The 11,810-nt window shown below is 37.7% G+C and overlaps 1 protein-coding gene across 1 annotated transcript; it reads left to right on the top strand.

Annotated features, from left to right (window-relative positions):
• Positions 1-1,362: 1,362 nt before the first annotated feature.
• On the top strand, positions 1,363-10,925 carry LOC113113258 (putative hexokinase HKDC1). Its single transcript, XM_026279404.1, has 15 exons — positions 1,363-1,881; positions 2,960-3,122; positions 3,259-3,407; positions 3,715-3,834; positions 4,018-4,113; positions 5,329-5,428; positions 5,532-5,715; positions 6,198-6,353; positions 6,623-6,856; positions 6,962-7,266; positions 7,496-7,644; positions 7,781-7,836; positions 9,034-9,249; positions 9,609-9,842; positions 9,934-10,925. The coding sequence occupies exons 1-15, from the start codon at positions 1,819-1,821 to the stop codon at positions 10,082-10,084; spliced, it is 2,376 nt and encodes a 791-aa protein (XP_026135189.1). The 5' UTR covers positions 1,363-1,818; the 3' UTR covers positions 10,085-10,925.
• The last annotated feature ends 885 nt before the right edge of the window (positions 10,926-11,810 follow it).

The following is an 11,810-nucleotide window of genomic DNA, read 5'->3' as shown; positions in this document are numbered from 1 at the left end:
TGGATTGATTTAGTGTGCTCCGCACTGGAACGGCCTTGTACAGATGAGGCCAGTCTAAGGGTCATTTAAAAAAAGTCAGTGCAAATCAGAACTTGTCATATGTTACAGGTCTATACAGATACATGTTAACAAATTGCTAATAACGTTTAACATGCTAGAAACGTGATCGCTATTACTGTATGTTAACAACATGCTAGTAACCCCTAGCAACCACCCAGAGTACCATAGCAACACCTTAGCAACCACCCGGAGTACCCTAGTGCCGCTTTTCCACTGCGTGGTGCGACACGGCTTGACACAGCACTGCTGAGCTCGGCACGGTATGCGTTTCCACTGCAGTTAAGTGCTGCTTTAGATTGGGCGGGATTGATCACACGTCGTTATAGTCGCGCCGCCTTACGACATTACTGCCACAACTCCTAACAAAAAACGTTTTCATTCCGTGTCATTAAAAACATCTACATTTAATCCTTCGCTGGCTGTGCTGATCTAAATCTAATCTTAAAGTTTGTCTTGACTGACTTTTTCATCTAGTTTGTGTTTACCCTCTTTTATTTTTAGCATGGTTATGCAATCTGATGTTATTTTAGGAACTCTACTGGACCAATGAAATACTACAGCTTGGTTTCCAACGGCCTTGTACAGATGAGGGCAGTGTAAGGGTCAGTCAAAAAAATCAATGCAAATCAGAACTTGTCATATATTATAGTTCTACTTATACTGAAAAATTTAATTGAAGTGAAATTTTTCTTCTTTTCAATAGATTTAAACAAAAAAATGTTCCCTTAATAACCTTCAGAATTTTTTTTTTTCAACTTTTGGCCTGTTTAAAGTTATATTTAATGCTATGTTAATAGGTAATAGTCCTCTTTCCAACAATTGCAATTTTGAGATTAATGTATTTATTCATTGGACTACTACTACTATTAATTTATTATTTCAAGTAACTGGAAACCTGTTTGTATTCTATTTGTGAAAATGATCTGGACAGTTATGCCTACACATTGATTTATTTAAACAACAGTCAACGAAAATGGACAAGCTAATAGCATGTATCATGATAATGGACTTCTTTTTTTTCAGGATTAAAATTTCAGCAAAGAAGTGAAGTGTTAAAAAGGTTTGGTAGATCAAGCTGCTCTGTGTTTGCTGAAGGCCCCGGTTAATCTCTGCCCATTACTATGGTAACTGTATTAGCTGAACGTCTGAGAAACATCTTAATCCTTGAACATTTTCCTTGGTTTTAGCCCATAAGGCTCTTTGTGAACTTGTTGCCTTTAACAGCACATTTCTGTTACATTTAATACTTCACAGTTACAGACCCAGAGGAGCAAAGGCCTGAAATTGTCTCTGTGGACATACCCTCTCTTTGATCTCGTCAGCTCTGTCCTGGTGAACACAGATAAGGCTGTTCTGCATTTAGCACGCTTCTCTCCATTTTTCCACTAAGGATGTTTACATATTGAACTGAACAGAGAGGATCCTTTTTGAACTATTGTTTCACTCAAGATTGTTTTAAGGTGTTCCTGCAGTTTGGAGGGAGGCCAATCACATTGCTAGGTGAGGCTGGAGAGCAGAGAGGCCGGACGAGGCTTAGCCATTAATTATTTAGCCGTGAAAGGGGAGGGAAAAGCAAGTGCTGAACTCTCACATAGGGAAATACAAGCTCAGAGGAAATCTTTCAGTCATATTAGAATCACTCCTGAGGATTGAGGGGGACAGGCTTCGGGACACATTTAAACCTGAGGACTCATTTTGTCTTTCAATAAGTAAATCTCGTTTTTTTTTCTGAGTCACCACCTGTGTCAGGAAGTCAAGATGTTTGCAGTCCATTTGCTGTCCTTTTACTTCTCAAAGCTTCAGGAGGATCAGATCAAGAAGGTAATTGTGTTTCTAAAACCTCTTGACTTGTTTAAATATCTTTTTAGACAAACTTTCCATCAGAAGATAATTATAATGATTGTTTTAAGAAATAATGCCTTGTATTCAATTATAAAGTATATATTATTCTTCACTTCAATTATTATTGTTATTATTATATATGTATCAATATTTCAATTCTCTTTCTGAGGTGTCTCAGAATTTTTTTTTTTTTTTTTGTTTTTTGTGTCTTTCTATGCTGTAAGTGTAACTTCTTTTATCAGCCTATTGTCCGTGATGAATGTGATTTCACCATGGCCTCTGGAATCATTAACTCTTCTCGCATGCATGAGGAGAGAGAGAGGACCTTGACCTACTCTTTTGCATTTATTGAAATGCTTTTCATTTCCCTAAAAGTTCACACCGTTTTGAGCCAAAATTAAAACAATGACTATTTTGTTGTATTTTTTAACTTGTTTTTAACTATTTAATCTAAGCTATGAAGTTATACTTATAATCTGTTATACTTGATCAAGTTAAAGACACCGCTACACACTCTTTTATTTTATTACTCACCAAAGTGATACAATAACACAAATGGACATATGGGAATTATATAGGGAGCAAAGGTACATTCTGGGATTCTTTTGAACAGTTACTGTGTATGCTGGATACTTGTTCCACTGCTGTTCCTTGTCTGCTAATACAAGTCCAATAAATCTAAATATATGAAAAAAAGTTTAGTTTCATAAAGAACCCCACTGACAAATCTGTATGCAAAACTAATCTCGAGTGTAAGCCAAACGAATCTCTACATTTAGAGATGTCATTTTATACAACAGTATAATTTTTATCTCCAGAAACACACCCACATTATCTTTCACAATGTCATGTAATTGTATGCGTCACTGATATTATTAGTATTATTTGGTCATTTTCTTGTCGTCATTCCCTCAACATTTTACATTTTATTATTTGTCAGTATTTTGTGTATTCATCCTTTTTTGTTGTTAAGCCACTTATTCCACCGTATTTTGTTTCAGTGAATGTATAAAATAAGAAAGTTGTAGTGTTTGAAATAATTGTGCTTCTCAAACAGGTAGACCGGTATCTGTACGCAATGCGTTTATCAGATGATCAGTTGGCGGACATATCAGCTCGCTTTCGGCAGGAGATGGAGAAAGGACTGTCAAACGAGAGCAATGCTACAGCTGCAGTCAAGATGCTCCCGACCCACGTTTATTCAACACCCGATGGCTCAGGTACACTGACATATACGTGCCTCCTCCTGTAACTATTTTCACATGCAGCAGCAAAATTCGGAACCTCTGCATTAGAGTAATATTAAATAATTCAAATCTGATGAGGTTTGTTCTCTTTCATATGTTTCTCCTGCAGAGAAGGGTGAGTTTCTGGCGCTGGATCTGGGGGGTTCCAAATTTAAGGTACTACAGGTGAAGGTTTCCGAAGATGGGAAGGGGAAAGTCCAGATGGAGAGTGAAACCTTTCCCATCCCTGAAGAGGTCCTCAATGGCAAAGGATCTGAGGTGATAATCGCTTCACATATATGAGTTTGAACAAAAAGTAATCTATTGCGGATTACAAACCTTTTTCAGTGTATTGTGATTGTGATGTTAATAAGAAAAGACTGAATAAACTTTGTTGTTAGTTCTCGTACGGCAATTATACCAATACATTTATAGCAATTATGCATTTATTCATGCGTTGCTCGTGTTCAATAAACAATGTCAGCTGACCTTAGACTCTAGGTCACTGATAAAAAAAAAAACACGAATAAGAAGCGTATTATTCAAACTAATAATGTTTTTTATTACATGATTGTTTCTTCTTCAGCTTTTTGAGCATGTGGCAGAGTCTTTGAAGTCTTTTCTCCAGAAACACCACATTAATCACACAAGAAAACCTCTCGGCTTCACCTTCTCTTTCCCTTGTGCGCAATCCAAAATAGATGAGGTACAGTTGAACTCAGACATGTTTATATACAATATCATCTTAACCCTTTAATTCAATCAAGGTGTTCAAGTCATTAAGATATTGATTCACAGTCGATTGTCTTACCAGTACACCAGTGAAAATGAAAGAAGAGACATTGATATCAGCAGATCTCACTGACACATTGTGTTCGTGTTGACACAGGGTGTCTTGTTGTCATGGTCAAAGAATTTCAAGGCTAGAGGTGTTCAAGGGAACAATGTGGTGCAGTTATTAAGGAAAGCGATTCGAAAAGTTGGGGTATGGATACTATTTTCCTTCATCATTTTTGAAAAGTGAAACCAGCTGGTGTTAGTAGAAGTCACAGCAATAGTCCAGCTGGTATTTTTTATTTATATTTTTTGGTGTGTGTGTGTGTGAAGGGTTGTTGACGTGGATGTCCTGGCTATGGTCAATGACACAGTGGGGGCCATGATGACCTGCGGATATGATGACCAAGAACTGTGAGGTGGGGGGTAATTATAAGGTAAGGCCTCAAGGACACGTAAAGAAGAGCTCTAAAACTCATAAGACTCATGCAAGAGTAAGAGAAATGTAAATGTTTGATTTGTGCCACTATCTGTTTCAGGTTACCGGCACTAATTGCTTGTTACATGGAGGAGCTCAGACACATTGATCTGGTGGAGGGAGATGAAGGGAGGATGTGTATTTAATACTGAATGGGGGGCATTTGGAGACGATGTGTGCTTGATGATTTCATCACAAGCTTTGACCGTGAAATTGATGCCGCCTCAATTAATCCAGGAAAACAGCTGTAAGTGCTTATTAATAGGCAGGTCATCAGATTGCTTTAACACAGAGATACCCAAACCAGGCCTTTAGGCAAAAGTTGGCTCGTAATGACCTCTGAGTTGGCCGTCATGCCATATTACAAAATCAGGAAAAAAGATGCAATTTTTTTATTTTATTTATAAAATAAAATATATATTACATGTTTGCAGATATTTAAGAAACGTGCTAAGTTAACATACTTGTTTATCTGAAAACCAATGCTACAGTCCTACATACAGCACCTTTAAATATAATATTTGGATATAATTCATCATTTACTGTACTTTATTCCCACAATGAAGTTTTCAATCATTTGAGCCTCAATCAAGTTTTATTTTGGCCTTTCATTTTAAAAGGTTTCAACACGTGTAAATTAAGATTCCCCCAAAATGTAACAAAAAACTATTTTCGCCAAGTTTTATAGATAATATATTACCTTTGTAACTCTGGCTGTGTCCTTCCCAGTTTTGAAAAGATGGTGAGTGGGATGTACATGGGGGAGCTCGTGAGACTCATCCTGCTGAAGATGGCCAAAAAGGGTCTACTCTTTCGTGGCCAAGTCTCTGATGCTCTTCGAACCAAGGGAACTTTCCAGACCAAACCAGCTGGTGTTAGTAGAAGTCACAGCAATAGTCAGCTGGTATTTTTTTATTTATATTTTTTGGTGTGTGTGTGTGTGTGAAGGTTGTTGACGTAGATGTCCTGGCTATGGTCAATGACACAGTGGGGGCCATGATGACCTGCGGATATGATGACCAGAACTGTGAGGTGGGGGTAATTATAGGTAAGGCCTCACTGGACACGTAAAGAAGAGCTTTAAAACTCATAAGACTCCTGCAAGAGTAAGAGAAATGTAAATGTTTGATTTGTGCCACTATCTGTTTCAGGTACCGGCACTAATGCTTGTTACATGGAGGAGCTCAGACACATTGATCTGGTGGAGGGAGATGAAGGGAGGATGTGTATTAATACTGAATGGGGGGCATTTGGAGACGATGGTGTGCTTGATGATTTCATCACAAGCTTTGACCGTGAAATTGATGCCGCCTCAATTAATCCAGGAAAACAGCTGTAAGTGCTTATTAATAGGCAGGTCATCAGATTGCTTTAACACAGAGATACCCAAACCAGGTCTTTAGGCAAAAGTTGGCTCGTAATGACCTCTGAGTTGGCCGTCATGCCATATTACAAAATCAGGAAAAAAGATGCAATTTTTTTTATTTTATTTATAATAAAATATATTATTACATGTTTGCAGATATTTAAGAAACGTGCTAAGTTAACATACTTGTTTATCTGAAAACCAATGCTACAGTCCTACATACAGCACCTTTAAATATAATATTTGGATATAATTCATCATTTACTGTACTTTATTCCCACAATGAAGTTTTCAATCATTTGAGCCTCAATCAAGTTTTATTTTGGCCTTTCATTTTAAAAGGTTTCAACACGTGTAAATTAAGATTCCCCCAAAATGTAACAAAAAACTATTTTCGCCAAGTTTTATAGATAATATATTACCTTTGTAACTCTGGTTGTGTCCTTCCCAGTTTTGAAAAGATGGTGAGTGGGATGTACATGGGGGAGCTCGTGAGACTCATCCTGCTGAAGATGGCCAAAAAGGGTCTACTCTTTCGTGGCCAAGTCTCTGATGCTCTTCGAACCAAGGGAACTTTCCAGACCAAACATATCTGCTTGATTGAACAGTAAGATTACATCCTCACAAAAATATAAACTGATATCAAATGGGTTTGAAATAAGCAATACGTTTTTCTATCTATGAGGAATCCTATGCCAAACCTATTATGACGGATTTACGATTCTAAATATTCATGTGTGATTATTTGACAATTTTCCCTGAGAATAAGTTAGTTCCGATCGCATGGATTTCCACCCTGGCTCAGTCTGGTTGTTGGTGGTTAGTGCTGGTCTAGATGGGGTTAAATGTGCATATTCTAACTGAGGATGTTTCCAGGTATAAAGGAGGTCTGGAGAACACCAAGGAGATCCTGGAAGACCTGGGTCTCAATCCTAGTGAAGATGACTGCATTGCTGTCCAGCATGTCTGTACCATCGTCTCCTTCAGGTCAGCTAATCTGGTTGCTGCCGCTCTGGCTGCCATTCTGACACGGATCCGAGAAAACAAAAAGCTGAAAACCCTTCGGACCACAGTAGGAGTGGATGGGACGGTTTACAGAACACATCCACAGTATGTCAGTTCACTTTCAGAAACAAATGTCAAACCCAAGGAGGTTTAATATGAAATTGGATTGAAGAAGATTTAAAATCCACAACTTGTATCTAAATTTTAAAGGTACCCCAAGAGGCTCCACAAGGTGGTCCGCCATCTGGTGTCAGACTGTCATGTCCGTTTCGTGCTGTCTGAAAGTGGCAGTGCAAAAGGTGCCGCCATGGTGACTGCAGTAGCTCAGCGGTTAGCTTCCCAAAGGAAGGAGGTCGATGATACTCTCGCGGCCTTCACCTTGAGCTCCACACAGCTTCAGGAAGTGAAGGCGAAGATGCGCGTGGAGTTGGAACGAGGCTTGAGGAAAGACTCCCATCCCACTGCCTCAGTCAAAATGCTGCCCACGTATGTTTACAGGACTCCAGATGGGACAGGTAAAGGAAACTGGCTACTTATTGCAATTTTTTGCAAGTCAACACTATACTATTCTAGAATATAATAATTCTCCAAACCACTTGTCCTATTGCTGCAGGCTATTATATTTATTTCATTATTTTGATTTCACTTGTATATTTAGTGGGATAAGAATAGATGTGAAGTCTGAGGGTTATGATAATTTACTTATTAACATACATATTACGTCACTGGATGTTACCGTCACAGAAAGAGGAAAGTACCTTGCCTTGGATCTTGGTGGAACCAATTTCCGTGTGTTGGTGGTTAAGATTCGTACCGGTATGCGAAATTCAGTCAGGATGTACAACAAGATTTACGCCATTCCACTGGAGATCATGCAAGGCACAGGAGAGGAGGTGAAACACTTTCAATAAATAAACTATTATTTTAGTCCAAATGAATACATTTGCATAACGTTTACCGTCATTATAAGGTCAGAAATGTATCAGTACAACATTCACAAGAAATGCTTTATTATTATTATTATTCCAGTTGTTTGACCACATAGTTCAGTGCATCTCGGATTTCTTGGACTATATGAAACCAGTGTTAGCTACACTAATGTTGAAACGCACATAGCCTTTTATAGGTAAAAAGCAAAAATAAGGTCTGTTAATTAGTAATTAAATGCTTTGCCATTATTGGGAAGATTTTTATTTTACTTAAAATACATATGTGACCCTAGACCACAAAGTCATGAGAGATTTCCATAAATGTAACCTATGGTTTGTTTAGGACCCCAGCCTGCTGTTAGCATTCCATTGACTCCCATTTATTTTGGCGTCACTTTGAAAGCGAATAACTTTACATATGAGGCGTTTAAAGACTAATTTGTCTATTAATTATTTCTAAAGAAACACGAAATGTTTAAAGGCTTCCATTACGTTGTATCTTACGTTATGGTCCCCGTAGAAGCAGTTTTTGTAAAAAAAAAAAAAAAAAAAAAAAAAAATAGGCTAACGATTGCGTCATAACCTGTCGCACAGTAGAGAAATGGACAGGAGGAGAAGCTCGCAGGCAATCTTTTACTGTCTATGTGGCTATCGGGGGAACGTGGAGCCATGACTTCAAGGGAGATAATTAATCAGAATACTTACCAAAATGTGCTGCTGTTCACGCTCGCCTTCTCTGCAAGATTCAGTGGGTGATTCAGATTTCTCTTGGCACAGCGATTAGAAGAACTTACAGGTTGCTCATGTGACATATACGTCATCAAGCTCAGTTTGAGCCTGCGCAGTACGCCCGACCCCTAGGAAGTGCGTGCTTCTTTTACTGTCTATGGCTTCTAGTAGTGTTCATTTTTCTCCGTTGAATCCAATGGGGTCGCTGTGTCCATTTCTTTTACTGTCTATGATAATATTTGGCCGAGATACAACTATTTGAAAATCAGGAATCTAAGGGTACAAAAAAAACTAAAAATTGAGAATCACTTTTAAAGTTGTCCAAATGAAGTCCTTAGTAATGCACATTACTAATGATAATACATTTTTGATATATTAACAGTAGGAAATTTCATGGAACAGGATCTTTACTTAATATCCTAATGATTTTTGGCATTTGGCATAAAAGAAGAATAGATAATTTTGACCCATACAATGTGTTTTTGGTTATTGCAACAAATAAACCCTTGCTTCTTAAAAATCTACTACTACTCTTATTCATTTACATTTTACATTAATTCACATTTATATATATATATATATACACACACACACACACACAAACACACACACACACACACACACACACACACAAAGTCTCAGGTTTTCCAGATATGTTCTGATGTGTTATCCTCTAATTTCCAGGTTTGAAAAGATGACCAGTGGAATGTATTTGGGAGAGATTGTAAGGCAGATCCTCATTGATCTCACAAAGCATGGTCTTCTGTTTCGTGGTCGCATCACAGAGAGACTGAAGACCAAAGGCATCTTTGAGACCAAGTTCCTCTCTCAGATTGAGAGGTACAGTCGCCATTTATGACATAAATGTATTGGTCACATGCCTGACCTCAACTCCTTAAATATTTTGGAAAATACCTTATATATCATGCTGATGTTGTTCAACCTATTGTGTAGCTTTCACCTTTAGCTGAATGTCACATTTAAGTTGCACTTAGTTGCTTATTTATGAGCCTCGTATATGAAGCTCATAAATTTGTGTAGTATTAGGTTTTTAAATGATGAAAAAAAAAAAACGGAGCACACCTTTTATAATAGACTCTCAAAGTCATTTAAATGTATTTACTTCTAAAGTCTAAGTGAATAAATTCAACGTTATGTATTTCTTCTGACTCATGCTTTGGCTTCTTCCTTTTACTCAGTGACCGTCTGGCGCTACTGCAGGTCAGGTCTATTCTGCAGCATCTGGGCCTGGACAGCACATGTGACGACAGCATCATTGTCAAAGAAGTGTGTGGAGCTGTTTCTCGCCGAGCAGCTCAGCTCTGTGGAGCAGGAATGGCTGCTATTGTAGACAAAATCAGAGAGAACCGTGGTCTGGACCATCTGGAGATTACTGTGGGAGTGGACGGCACCCTTTACAAGTTACATCCACAGTAAGTAAAGATTAGTGCAACAACTTAACATTTTTATTCAATCAGTGTTGGCTTCATATCTTAAACTTGATGTGTCGCTTTTTTGTGACAGCTTCTCCACAATCTTAAAGGACACTGTCAGAGAACTCGCGCCCAACTGTAAGGTGGATTTTATCCTATCAGAGGATGGCAGTGGGAAAGGGGCGGCCCTGATCACAGCGGTAGCACAGCAGCATAATATAGAGAAACAAGAACCTCAATAGATGCTCAGACTGGGTTTCTTTGAGGGCTGATGTGTTGTTTTAAGAGTTCAGGTTTCTGCTGTATAAGTAATAACAGATTTATCAAATGACAACTTCACAAATTCTAGCTTATTTTGCAGCTTGCATATCATTTTATTTTTTTGCATACAAAAATCCGAAAATCAGGTACATTGGCAGAAAAGTGTTCATTTATTACTTTTCTATTATTATTCTTTTGTTTTAAATGTATTAATTAGTGCAATTGAGACTGCACTGATGTTCATCATGTTCAGCATTGGTTCACTCTCACTGTACGTTGCCACTTTGAAGGGTCTTTTTGTTCCGACTCAGTGAACGGTTTGCATGGGCAGTCAGAGTGAAAGGCTCACAGAAGCCTAAACTAAAGGGGGCAGTGGCTGTGTGCAGTGTGGAATGTCATGAGAGTATGTTGCTCTACGATGGTGTCTGAGAAGCTTAGAGACCAAACAGCCATATTAAATCAGGAACTGCTGTACTTGAAAAGCAATTTATTTATTTAAACAGTAGAGGCAGATTAGAGTCAAATTCAAAGCTTGTTTTCGGTATTGTGAAAAATGACTTAAGATTTTATTTGAAATCGAATGTGAGGAGACCACATTTAAGATAATTTTATGGTATTTTTATATGTTTTTTTTACAAGATCCAGTCCACATTCATTGTCATTTTATGGAAAAGCGTGACTAGTATACTACTGTTCAAAATTAATTAATCATTTTATTCAGCAAGAGTGCATTAAATTCATCAAGTTTCATGGTTTCCACAAAAATATTAAGTACAACAACTGTTTTCAACATTGATAATAAAAAATGTTTCTTGAGCAGCAAATCAGCATATTAGAATGATTTCTAAAAGATCCTGTGACACTGAATACTGCAGAAAGGATGCTGAAATATCAGCTTTGCATCACACGAATAAATTCCATTTTGGAACATAAGAAAATATAAAACAATTATTTTAAATTGTACTAGCATTTCACAACATCAATGCTTTAACTGTATTTTTCGATCAAATAAATGCAGTCTGGGTAAGCATAAGAGACTTTTTTTTTTCTAAATCAACCCCAAACCGAATTTTCAAAACGTAGTGCAGTATGCATTTGTATATAAATTATCTTTGGCCACTTTTCAAATGGTGATTTAATAGATCCATTAGCATTTCCCTTTTGTGTACACTAATTTAAGCTTCTAAAGGATTTAACCAAGCAGTTAAACCAGGCCAGCTCCTGATCACAAATCCTCACGGGGCAGGAAGGGAAAGGTTTACTCATCATAATCCCTCCTGCAAATGCTAACTAGCTTCACTGCCAAACAACAGTAGCTGAAGCTAGTAACCATGCTCACCAGCACGTCACTGTTACCTGCATGTGCTCTAGCATGCATGCAAACACGTTCACTTACACTTAGCTAAGGTTAGCCAAGTTAGATAACTCAGCTAAATTAAGTATAACAAGAAACGCACATCTCTCTGCTTTCAGTAATTGTTTTCTGTGGTATATTGTTTACCTCTGTACATTAAACCGATACAAGGAAAAAATATTGAGCCTTGTTTGTTATTTGTTCCATATCAATAAACATCAAAAGCACAAGTTCAGTAACAGTCCTAAGGTCCCTTCTCTATGAGGTGGCATTGTTGGATTATGTAAAAGATTCTCTATCCAAATGTGTGTTTGTGTGTGATTTCAATTCAACTTTATTTCGCCATGTATACA

This window comes from Carassius auratus, chromosome 13 (assembly GCF_003368295.1).
Source record: "Carassius auratus strain Wakin chromosome 13, ASM336829v1, whole genome shotgun sequence".
Lineage (NCBI taxonomy): Eukaryota > Metazoa > Chordata > Actinopteri > Cypriniformes > Cyprinidae > Carassius > Carassius auratus.
This window is presented reverse-complemented; position numbering and strand designations above follow the sequence as displayed.

Bases quoted from the DNA above. Each gene is read 5' to 3' on its own strand.
- LOC113113258 (XM_026279404.1), top strand. From the start codon at position 1,819: ATGTTTGCAGTCCATTTGCTGTCCTTTTACTTCTCAAAGCTTCAGGAG. The intron at 4,114-5,328 runs GTATGGATACTA...GTGTGTGTGAAG, and splicing joins AAGCGATTCGAAAAGTTGGG to GTTGTTGACGTAGATGTCCT. The intron at 6,354-6,622 runs GTAAGATTACAT...GGATGTTTCCAG, and splicing joins CATATCTGCTTGATTGAACA to GTATAAAGGAGGTCTGGAGA.